The 12,785-nt window shown below is 34.6% G+C and overlaps 1 protein-coding gene across 49 annotated transcripts in view; it reads right to left on the bottom strand.

Moving 5' to 3' along the window:
* The window catches only part of PCM1 (pericentriolar material 1), a 105,847-nt gene that overhangs the window by 40,559 nt on the left and 52,503 nt on the right, over window positions 1–12,785 (bottom strand). For 23 of the 49 annotated variants that reach the window (XM_054498445.2, XM_054498446.2, XM_054498450.2 and 20 more), the window contains 4 exons: window positions 5,734–5,898; window positions 3,224–3,280; window positions 889–1,061; window positions 422–550 (listed from right to left, as the gene is read on the bottom strand). In XM_054498445.2, coding sequence (XP_054354420.2) covers window positions 422–550; window positions 889–1,061; window positions 3,224–3,280; window positions 5,734–5,898 — 524 coding nt within the window. The remainder of the gene's footprint in view (window positions 1–421; window positions 551–888; window positions 1,062–3,223; window positions 3,281–5,733; window positions 5,899–12,785) is intronic. The other 26 variants (XM_054498451.2, XM_054498467.2, XM_054498469.2 and 23 more) reach the window with 3 other exon arrangements.

Raw genomic sequence — 12,785 nt, 5'->3', positions numbered from 1 at the left:
TTTTGTCTAGGCTTTTTTTTTTTTTTAACCCAAAGACCTGATTTATCCTGTATTTATTCATTCAAGCGTTTTTACTATAATCTGATTGCTGTCTGTTTTACTGAATGTCTTAAATAAATACAACATACATTTGCAAATGTCTTTTAAGAGTCAGCCCCTATATTGGGTAATAACAACATAAATATGGCTATCTCAGACCTCATAATCTATCATACATACATAATTTTTGGTGTTTGCTACCATATTTTGATTGCATATTATATCTCGCCCTCAAAATAAAATAACACATTATACCCAAGTTTTAAAAAAAGCTGAAAATCAAATATATTAGGTCTACCTACAATTTGACAATGACCTATTTAACTTTTATTTACTGCATACTAAAATTATATCTACAATTCACTAATCATTATCAGCTTACATCATCAGTAGTAGCAAGGCTTTCACTAGGAGTAAGTTCTGAGTTTGATGCTATCCAAGTACCAGAGTTTACTGACTTTACATTTTCTCCTTTTTCATGGCTCTCAGAAATATGTCTGGATACTATGTCCTAAATAAGAAAATAAGATCATCATTTATATAAAACATACATGCTTAATCATTCATTTATATTACAGATTCAAAAATAAAAGCAGATGGAAGGAAAAATGTACTCTTTCTACCCTCACAGGTTAAGTGTGAGGAAGTAGACAAAACACTGAAAAAGTACTCAAAAAAATACTTTAATGCTACTTAAGCTATACAAAAATTTTAAATAAAATGTCAAGAAAGCACATAGAGAACAGATGAAAATTCACATGGTACATGCTTCAGTCTAAGACAGCAACCAGAGATAATCATGAAGAAGGTGTTAATAGGGTAGGAAAAATTATGTTAGGTACCAGATACCTGCAATGCATATAAAGCCCTCTGTCTCAAGTAGTCTGTGTTTAGTAGCTGAAGCTCATGGAAGAGTTCAATAAGAAAATGTGGACGAGATTCATTTTGAGAAATTAATGTAGCTACTTCAGAATAAATAGTATCTCGCAAAGCTTCAAACATGGAAAAATCACTCCCAGTTTCTGGAATACATAAAAGACCAGAAAGTTAATATTGATGAAGTACCTTCATGACAACTTTTATTAGCTAGTATCATTACTCTCAGCTTTAAATTATCTAAAAATTTTATTTTAGACAATTCTATTTCAGAGCTTTTAAAGTAGAAAAGACGTTTAATATTACCAAGATAAATAAAATCTTCAGATATCAAGATATGCATTTTATACTAAAAATAAAATTTTAATGAATAACACTACCTAGCGTTACTAAGAACCATGTTTATTTCTGATCATATAAAATATACAGAAAATATTATACATTTTATGGGAAAAATCAGTGAAAATCTTTCAACACTTAGAAATAAGCTAAGTGCTAATTTCTTTTTTTGCTTTTGCTAATATGAACTTCATTACAGAAAAGGAAGTTTGTATATTCTGTTAATGTTAAAAAGAATAAACTGAATGCTGCCAATGAAAGCTACTAGATTAAGGTCTATCCAGTATAGTCTACTAATTATCAAATCTCATACATCACACAGAAAAGTGCTGTGATGATGAGTAACCAAATCTGTAACCTAACATAATAGGTCAATTTCACCACTGTGTCTTATCTACATACTCAGTGTATATTGGAGCAGGCAAGTGACCCGACTGAAGTTTTCAGTTTCACAGAATCTAGGCATCACTCTATTATTTAGCTACAATTCGGCTATATTTACTTGTTGATAACACAAAATTATTATACTCAAAGGTATCCATTTAAAATGTTGAGTATCTTAATATATTGCGCTTTCAAATAATTACACAAGATCATAAAAACTCATTTTTGTGAGAGGGATAAGAAAATGCAAAAAGAATGTGCTCTAATAGAAAAATTTTCCACTACTTGGCTAATAATTTAGTATCTTCAGGTCTCAATTTCCACAAGCATGAAATAATAACATTACTAATATAAGATATTAATAGAAAAATATATTAATTATATATAACAATAAATATGCAACTTCCCTATTTTGCCTCAGTTACAGGTATAAAATCAAGTGATACACTAAAGTTCTAGTAGTTTTAAAGTATGAACTATTACAAAAATGACACTTATTATAACAAGCAGGAACCAAAACTATCTCTGTAAGCAATCTCTTCTAATGGGAAAAATCCAGGTAAAAAGAATTTTGATATGCAAACTTTCATCTTATATACTATATTGCAGTTTAATCATACTTAATTTAAAAAATTCATTTCAAAGCTATAACTGTTTAATGACATATTTAATACCTCTGTATGTGATAAAATTATCAATCTAAATTGCTATCATTAAAAATTGAATTATTCTCAAATAATGAATATGCCGTTTAAACACAAGCTTCATTCCCCCACCACTTCTGCAGTCAAGAGGTGGAAAGTTTATGCCAGTTTCTCCTCCTGAACTGAAATTGATTAGCTTTGGCTGGAAAAATCCCTAATCTTAATCAAGTTTCTCTAATTCCATCTTGTTTTTATATCCTATTTTCAGAGTTCTTTCTTTTCAAAGTGCCACTGATATATTCAGCTTTGTCAGTTCTGGGTCCTTGTTTTGTATCTTTAGATTCCCCTAAAGGTTCCACTCAAACTGGCTTTTACTTTTCATTCATGTAAAGCTGCAAGAGGAGTTAAAAAAAATATTTACAACTCTAAATCATAAAGAACCACATTTAATGAGAATACTTATATTAGAGACTAAAATAGTATTTGGGAATCTTTGTAATTTCCATGATCTTTATTTATCACGTCTTTGCATGTAATCGTTGTTTTGTTTGATGACTTATTTTTCTAAGATGTTGACTGAAAAGGAAAGATAAACTATAAAAGTAACTATATTTCTAGGTCTAAGAAATATTAATACTTTGAAGAAGTACAAAATAACCTCAAATCAAGTACTAAACCGTAAAAAAGGTTTCTATTACCCTTATGAATGTGTTAGGTTACATACACTAACAGAATATGAAAACAAAAGCAGCCAATTTTACCAAGAATTATAAATGAATGGGTTCAGAATTTTATGAATATAAATTATCTCTTACAATAGTCACATAACACATATACTCTAAGCTAAATTTAAAAAAGAAAAAAATCAGAACAATAAAACCTTTAGGACCAATGGGAAAAAATTAACAAAAAGTGGACACCAAAACTACGCAGATTGTTACCTGGCGCTTCATTGCATGCATTTCTGTTAGACTGCTGTAGTATTCTCCTAGCATGTGCTGTAGGAAAGGGCAGACATAAGGATGAACATAAAATGTGTATGAGTAGTAAAGACAGGGTCTATAACATGAATAAGTGAATGAAAAAAAGAAATAAACAAATTTCTTTAAAATTGTTTGCCTGAACTAAGGCTTATGCTCTACTTAAAAATAATCTCAAGAAAAAAAATCTCAAAAGGTTTGCTATAAACGTATATTAAGGCGACCGATGATGACTATCATAATAAACTTCATTTTTAGAAGCATACACATCAAGGTGAACCTCCCACAACACCCACGGGAGAAGAGGACTGCGTAATTTAATACTAGCAGTCATATTAGGCTATACTCTAATAATCATATGTTATGAGTACAGTTACAAAAAGTAACATGCCTTACATGCTATAAAGAATTTTAGGGTAATGATTAAAACTAAAAATAAATCTTTTCAGGGCTGGGCGTGGTGGATCATGCCTGCAATTCCAGCACTTTGGGAGGCCGAGGCGGGCGGATCACGAGGTCAGGAGATTGAGACCATCCTGGCTAACACAGTGAAACCCTGTCTGTACTAAAAATACAAAAAATTAACCGGGCGTGGTGGCACGCACTTGTAGTCCCAGCTACTCAGTGGGCTGAGGTAGGAGAATCGCTTGAACCCGGGAGGCAGAGGTTGCAGTGGGCCAAGGTCGCACCACTGCACTCCAGCCTGGGTGACAGAGCGAGACTCCGTCTCAAAAAAAATTTTTTTTTAAATCTTTTCAGAATGTAAATATGTAAACTTGTGTGTATTTATATATGCAAACATTTTTTAATTCACCAAAATTCAATCATTATATTTCACTAAGTAACAGTAACAGGGACTGAAGTACTATGTCCAATTATTATTTAAGTAATTGATACTCAGTTTATTAAGACTTTCAGTTTAGTGTCCTTTTTTGACCTCTACCCGACTGTTTGTTTTTTGAAGATACCACTATTTGGTAGAGAGTAAAAGGAGATGAAAATTATAAAATTTTAGTACAATTCTGGGTTCAGGAGAATAGGACTGATATTTTTGCAGAAAGGAACACAGACTTAACAGAAGCCCAGCTTCTAAGTTCAGCTTTACCATTTCCTAGCAATGTGAGCTTGAGAAATTCATTTCAAAATGCAAACAAATGTGATGTTTCTTTTCTGATTACAAAATGATAAATGTTCATTATGAGTTTAAAGATGATAAAACCACTATTAACATTTTGGTGCATTTTCTTCCAGCCTTTTTGCATTCAAATTTTTCTTTACACATAGTTGAAATCATACTGTTGAGACAACACTAAATCTTAATTTCTTTTTTTTTTTCCCCTTTGGTTTTCTTAGGATGGATTACTACAAGTACAATTACTGGATTAAGGGCATGACTTCTGAAGCTTTCCAGAAAAGTTGTACCCATTTACATTACTGAGCCTTTATGAGTACTGAAAAACAAAACAAAAGTTCCCTCTTTGACCATGTTTCCTCTGAAAAATGGAAATAAAACCAACTCAGCATTATGAGGCTCAAATAATGGAGCATGGTACAAAAGATAGCTGCTATTATCATTTTTAAGCAAAAAACGCATGCATTTTATACTAATGTCAATGAAAGCTACTAGATTAAGGTCTATCCACTATAGTCTAATGTCATGTTATTGCTTCTCTCTCTCCATATTTCTTTGAGTTACTCTTTACAAATTAGGAAACTACTGGTGCTTATTTAAGTATTATCTGCTGCCAAGGGACTCAAAAAAGTGACAAACAGGGAAATACTATAATAATGTGATTAAGGCAACAAAATAGGTTTACACAAGCTACAAGGAAAACAGGAGAAAGGGGAAACTATCCTAGCTTGGATCAGAATGGAGTTCCAGAATTAAAATTGTATTAAGAATCCAGCAGAGAAATGAACTTATAAAAAAGGCAGAAAGGACTTGAGATAGAAAAACAGCTACCAAGAAAAGAAAGAATGTGATAGCTATACAAAAACTTCAGTTCAGTGCCACAGAAAGAAAAAAGTTCAAGGCAGAGTGTGTTGAGAAATGAGTCTGGAGAGGCAGGAAGGAACCAAATCCCTGATGGCCATGTACGTTCCATGAAGGCATTCAGACTTTATCCTGCAGGCACAGTGAGCCAAAGGATTGAAGCAGGGGATGACTTGATTTCATATCTCATTCGTAATCAGGTAAGATTTTCAGAATTTGAAATGAGGAGTTCCACAATTGTAACTATCCTTTGTTTAGAATTTTATTAAAATGTGTCCAAAACTATTAAATAGCATAACGAAAAATATTTTCAGTTTTTATTTTTCAGTATCAAGGAATGTGTACTATAATTTCCACTATAAAACCTTCCACATGATAGATATGTGTGAAACACCAATTTTAAAACCTGCTTTATTATAGCTTTTCAAATCTAAGCTGAAAACCTCCTTATATTAATGCAAACCAAAAAAGAACATACCTGAAGATATTTCTGTAGACCTATTACATTTTATTATTTTTTCCAGTTGCTCATGATTCTTTCTGCTGAATACTTTTGCTTGAACAGGCTCTTCAGTCTGGGCTGAATGTCTGTTCCTACTTTTGCAAGGTTCACATGTGCTAGACATACTGGCACTTTCATACCCTTGAGTAAAAAAAGTGACAACTGTTATCAGTTGCAGCTAACTCAAACTAAAAGGGAAATTGGTTTCCATTGTGTAACAGTACAGGTAACTCAATTTAGAATGCTAGGAAGGCCTGGTATAAATAGAATACAAAACAGTAAATATGTCTTGGAGGTATCTTTGCAATACCCTTTGGAAGCATGAGCTAACAGTAATAAATCTAACCTTCACTGTTCTTTGATACTCATCTTAATGAGTATATTCCAATTCGAAGTATATGGCAGACCTTACATGACCCCAAATCTCTACTAGAATTCCAAGTTAGCAATTTTTAATATTAGGAGACATAAGAATCACATCTGATATATACAAATATCAATTACAGAGGGAGAGTAGTCAAATACGTTTGCCTTTCTTATTATCTTTTATGTGACATGACTTGGTTTAAAAGGTCTTACCCACTGATAGGTTATACATATATTCTATAAAATTTTCAAGTTTTTAAAATATTTTGGTATATATACAAGGTAGAAATTCCTTTTTTTTTTTTTTTTTTTGTTCCACATGGATAGATGGCTATACCTACCCTCTTTCCACTGAATTAAAATATACATTGGTCAATACATTAAATTCCAATATTTCGGTTTTATTTTTGGACATTTTATGTGTTCAACTTAGCTATTCCAATGCCATTTTTATTCATTTAGAAACACAAGTTATACAGTATGATCAAATATCTGCTAAGGCAAGTCCCACTAGCTTCACTTTTTTCTTGACTATTCTTGGCCATCTGTCCTTCCACATAAGCTTTGTTGTTGTTGTTGTTTCAATTTTAAAAACAATCTCTGGGGACTCAAAATGGAATCAAATTAAAAGTATGTATTAATCTGAGGAGAAATAGTATTTAATAATCTTACACATTTCCATCTTAAGAACATGGTTATGTTTTTATATTTGTTCAATCTTTCTGATGTTCTTCAAAAATACTTTATAGCTTTTTATAGACCTAGTACTTTCCTTGTTAAATTTGTTCCTTACGTTTCACACCCCCCACTCAAACACTTTGAGTACTACTATGAGAAAAGCATTCCTCTCCACTTTCATGCTACTGGATATTACAATAGAGAAAAATATTCACACACTTATTCCATAACCAGCCACTTTAACAGTTTACCTTGTAATTCTAGGAGCTACTTTCCAGTATCTCTTGGGCTTTCTTAGTATACAAAAATGCCACTAGAAAAAAACACATAAAACTTGCTTCCTTCCTTTTCCAATATTTATTACCATTATAATTCCAATTATTTGACATAATGCTTCCCAAATAATGGTAAATAATGATGGTGGGACAGAAGGAATCCCTGTTTAGTTCCTAATTGAGATAGAAATATCTCTGGAGTACTTTCATTTACAATGGTGTACACTGGCTAACAGTCTTTATTACACTTAAATAACTGCTTTTTTTTTTTTTTTCTTCTCTTTTCTGTTGAGACTGAGTCTCATTCTGCTGCCCAGGCTCAAGTACAGTGACACAGTCTTGGCTCATTGCAACCTCCACCTACCAGGCTCAAGCAATCCACCTGCCTCACCCTTCCAAAGTGCTGGGATTACGGGCATACCTGCCTTCTTATACCCATTTTACTTCAAATTCTCATGAGACTAGCTTCTATGATTATTTGTCCCTTTGATAGAATAAATTATGTTGACAGATTTCCTGGTAACAAATCATCATTACATGTCTGAAATAAACTCTAGTGTTGATAGTCTAGAAATCTTTTGATAATGGCAGATTCAATTTGCTAATATTTTATTTTTACTTTTGAATTTATATTAGTGAGACTGATCTACTGTTTTCTTTATTAAACTGTTCTCTCTCTTCATCTTCCCCTGTATAAAGGTCTCTATTGTGATTCATAGGTTGTTTCTTTAGTTTTCCTCAGATAGGATAAACTAGTATCTCCTTTTCATTCTGACATGTGGAGGGTCCTTTGGCTAAGTACAAGGTTCCTGAGTTGCAGTTCTTTGTCAACTGTGTAGCATCATTCCACTTTTTTCTACTTCTGCTTGTGTGGTAAGGAAGATTGCCTGGTGTCGGTTTGGTTCTTTTTCTTTGTATGCAACTTGGTCTTTCATGTGGAAGCTTAGAGGATTTTTACTTTTTCCTTGGAATTCAGGGATTTTGCCAGACTCTGCATAGGTGTTTGTGTGTTTCCCTCACTTCTCTCCTGGCTAGACAACAGTCAGCTGTTCTGATCTGCAGTCTCAAGTCTTTCTTCATCCCATCTATTATTTAGTTATTGCTTGTCCACCTGTTTTGTTTTTTTTTCTCCTTTAGAACTTCTTGTAAGCCTCTAATTGTCTTCTCTTGATTTTATCTGTTAGTACTTTCATTCCATTTAATGACATAATTCTTCCCCTTGATTTTCTAGGCCAGTAATTTGGAACTTAATAGCACGTGTCCTCTTTTTCAAATAATCTAAACATTAAAACTTAAAGTCATTTTTTTCTAGCTCTAAAGAATTTGTTATAATTCAGTCTGCTTATGTGCCCTTATTATTTTGTTCAAGTGTATTTGTTCAATATTTTGTTCAATAATTCTATTTTCACTAGGTTTTGCCTCTTCCAGTGGTCTACTTCTGTTTTCTCCCTGGTAACTAGGTCCCTTTTATAAGCACTGTTATATTCACTGGCCTAGTCATGACTCTCACCTTCTCTTAAGGCTGGACCAAAATGCTGGATAGCTTTAATGATGGCAAGATGAGGGTGCGTGGAAGTCTCATTCCTGTAGTCAAGCAACATTTTCGCTAGCAAGTTGTCAGTCCCTCATCAAGACAATGAGAGGAATCTTCTCTACTGCTTAGTCTCTTCAGCTGCAAAGACTAATGCTCTCCCATGTACAGGGTTAAGGAGGACTGCCACCTACTTACTCAATAACCTTTCTGCCAACTAGTAGCTTGCAGTAGCAAAACATTGCTACTCTTGGGGGTAAGGGGAAGGGTCAATAGTAGGAGGAATTGCAAGGATCTCCTCCAACATAGCTTTCTGCAAGAATCATGGAGATCTGACCATGCTCCTGACACTCGAGGAAAAAGCCAGCAGACCCTAAAGCCCTGCTTCCATCTTCCAGATCACCGCAGGTCTACTAATAACAAATAATTTCCCCAAATATTGTCAATTTATTATCTGTGATATCCCATCTAGATTCAACCCTCCCTCTCTATTTCCAAGGCCATCATGTAAGACTTCATCATCTCAACGTTAGGTTCCAGGTTTTTTCACTGGTCTCTCAAACTAAAGTTTAGCCTCTGCCACCCAGTCTGCATGAAATTTACTGAAAAGAGAGACCTCTTGATTATTACTGATCTTAATATAAAACCAGCAATAAAGGATATGAGTGCCAAAAGTAATACGTAAAATGACATGACTGGTAGTACTATTGCTCATTTAATAACATACAATGATCTAAAGAAAAAGATTTTAAGTATGTTATTCTAACATGAACATTTATATAAGTGAAATTAAACATTTAAAGGCTGTTACTATATCACATGAAAAGTGCTGAATAAATTTTAATCAAAATTAAAATACAGGTAATGTGGCATATACAAAATTCTCAGTGGGGAGTCCCAATAGGTACTTTAAAAAGGAATACATACAGTCATCCTCCAAAATAGCTGAAACTGTGAAGAGAAGTAGGCTGTAATTATTAAGATGCTATGAAAAGAGAAAAAAAAAAACTATGGTTTTATATACGAGTCCCAAATTAAAAACATCAAAGGCTAGATTTCCAAAGTTAAGGTACTAATGTGTGACTGATGAGAGATAAGGATGTTATCTCCTATGCCACTTCACCACTCTTTCCCCTTCTCATTGTGTTTTTCCTCAGCATGAGGGGGTGACATTAGTAGAAGAAACAGTACTTCTACTTGGGCCTCCACTGAAGGGAAACAGATCAGCCATGGCACTCTGGAGACCTTGCACGTGTCCAAAGAGCGCAGAGAGGTTAAGGTCTGAATCACAGTGCAAGCTGTCTTGGCAGAAGGCCATGGAATCATCCTGGAACATGGACAAGAGAGGCTTGTGAGAAGTTGCTACATGGATGGACATTTTCCACTCACCTCTCTCTCGCCCCAGGATGCTTCTGTCAGCAGAGTTTCCCATCTCCTCTCAGGTTCTAATGAAACATGAGATCTTTCTTCCTCACCCTTGTAGGGTACATTCACAGACTAAACAGGCTTAGCTGCAGTATAACAATGATTCCTCAGCAACAGGGTGTCCCACCATTCAAGGGACAATCGTTAGCCAGTCCCTTTTATTTCGGTGTCACTCTTTTCAAGTGTGAGACAAGGGGCACAGAGAAATGGCACCTTGGACTACTTTTTTCTCTGCCTAATTAATAACTGTCTAAATTCAAAAAGTTTACTGGTTGTTTACCAGCCAAATCTGTCAGGCTTTGCCTTGCCTAATGTTTCACATCCATTTCATGTCCATCTTCATTAGTGAGCAACAGGAAAGGGAGGAAGGAAGAAATGAAAAGATTCAAGGACAGTAAGAACCCAGAAGGCAGTACCTTAACAGTTCTATCCAATTTTCCAAGAAAAGAGTGAAGAAAATCTTGGCTCCTACTCTCTGATAATATCAGAAGAGTATAGTGTAACCAAATTATAGGTCTGATAACAGAAAAACTCAGTAAGGCAGAAAATCACCTTCAACTCATAAGGTCTAAGTCTGAACTCAAGTTTAAAAGATGATTATTACATAATTTATATATTCTTACCTCGTACACAATATCTATTTTCACATATAAAGACCTTCTAAGGATTAAAACACGTTACCATCATGGGAAACAAAGTTATATGAGATTTATCAAGCTCCTTCTGAAAGAATGTCAACATGCACAAAAAAACACATATATATTTGGATCAGTCTAGTAAGTATGGGACAGTATAACTGGCTGTACCGTATCTCGCAAGACAGCAATGTAATTCCCACTATGCTGAAATATCTGTCATATCCGTTCCCAATTCCTCTCATCCTGCTTGTTCCCCACTCTATACTTTTCTTATTGTAGTAACAATTTGAAAGGCTTTCTAAACTTTTCCCCACCCACCTCTATTTACCACTTCCTTTAAGATACAATAAAAATCGGCCAGGCGCGGTGGCTCACACCTGTAATCCCAGCACTTCGGGAAGCCAAGGGGGGTGGATCACCTGAGACTGGGAGTTCAAGACCAGCCTGACCAACATGGAGAAACCCCGTCTCTACTAAAAATACAAATTTAGCCGGGTGTTGTGGCGCATGCCTGTAATCCCAGCTACTCAGGAGGATGAGGCAGGAGAATTGCTTGAACCCAGGAGGTGGAGGTTATAAAGACACAGTAAAAATCCTTTTTTCTAACAAATCTTGACCATTCCTATAGCACAAAAGGAACAAAAACCACATAAACCAGTGGTCTAGTTCAGTACTTTTCAGACTTTCACGTACATATCTTCATATCAAAAATCTTGCTAAAATGCATACTGAAGAAAAATACATACTGATTTAGTTGGCATAAGGTGAGGCCCAAAAGCACGCATTTCTAATAATCTCCCAGATGATGTAATGCTGCTTGTCCACAGTTCAGAGTTTGAATAGCAAGGATTGAGCTAATTTGATTTTACCCCGTATTACTTTGGCTCTGCTATGTATAGTTTGATTCTGCTATCAAGCCTTTTATTTGTGTGTGTGTGTGTGCCTTAAAGTGCGGCACTCACTGACAGGTGGTCTTGAATGCTTGTTGAGCAAATGTGACTGTACGTTTCCAGCAGGTATTTTTATACTTCAATATGAAGGAAAAGAGCACAAAGATCAGAATGTCAATCTTTGTCTTGAAGTTAAAAGGTTGAATTATACATTTGGAAAAGTAATTCCCCAGAATAAAGGGGTTTCAGAAAAATTAAAACATACCAATATTTCTAGGGTTAGGTGGTCATAGCCATAAATTAGCTAAGGTTCCTGTAAAATCTGCTACTTGAAGTGTAGTCCACAGACCAATATTGGCAACACAAGAGAGTCTGCGGGGAAGGCAGACTCTCAAGTCCCTTCCAAGCCAAATGAATCAGAATCTGCACTTAAACTGTATTCCTAACGAGATTCGTGTGAAACTCAAATTTATGAAGTATTGCCCTATCAGATTCAAATTAACTATTTGAATGAGACAATGCTGAAATTTAAAATGTCAGCTTTTCTTCATTTGTTTATATGACAAAGAGCATCTTTGTGAGGGCAAAGCACTAGGAAATAGAAAGTTCTGAGTTGCCTAACGGCCCTGTCTCAAAATGGCCATTATCTACTTAAATCTTCTCTGGTAGCACCAATAGTAATCTTGGAAAAGCACAGTAACTTTCTGAATAGCTTCAGATTACCAATTAATTTACCAAATAAACCAGCTTCTCCCAAACCTTTACAACCAGAAAATTACTTCAAGGCTGATAATGTGTATGCTAAGAAAAATGTCACCCCTTTCACTCCTGTTCAAATTTGCTTTTTAAACCGTCAGATTCTTCACATGGGGTTCAGGGTAGGAGCCAAGGACTTCAAGGATAGATGAATTACAGAAATTTTTTTAAATGGGCCAATATTCTCTTGTATCTGTGGTTTTCATTATCCAAACCTTTTTCTAAGGTTTCATTATCCAAAAGTGATTAAGATGAAGGTTGCCAAAGTTTACAAGTGTATCTTCTTACTACAGGATTTCTCAGAGCCTTTACTATACTTGTATGTGTTGTGAACTTCCAAGAAAGGGAGTTAGCAATGTGCAATGCATTTCAAACTTTCCTGATTATAAGCCTAGAATACTTTGTTCTTAAACACCAATTTTTTTTTTTTTTTTTTTTTCAGACAAAGACTTGCTCTGTCACCCAGGCT

This window comes from Pongo pygmaeus, chromosome 7 (genome assembly GCF_028885625.2).
Source record: "Pongo pygmaeus isolate AG05252 chromosome 7, NHGRI_mPonPyg2-v2.0_pri, whole genome shotgun sequence".
NCBI classification, from domain to species: Eukaryota; Metazoa; Chordata; class Mammalia; order Primates; family Hominidae; genus Pongo; species Pongo pygmaeus.
This window is presented reverse-complemented; position numbering and strand designations above follow the sequence as displayed.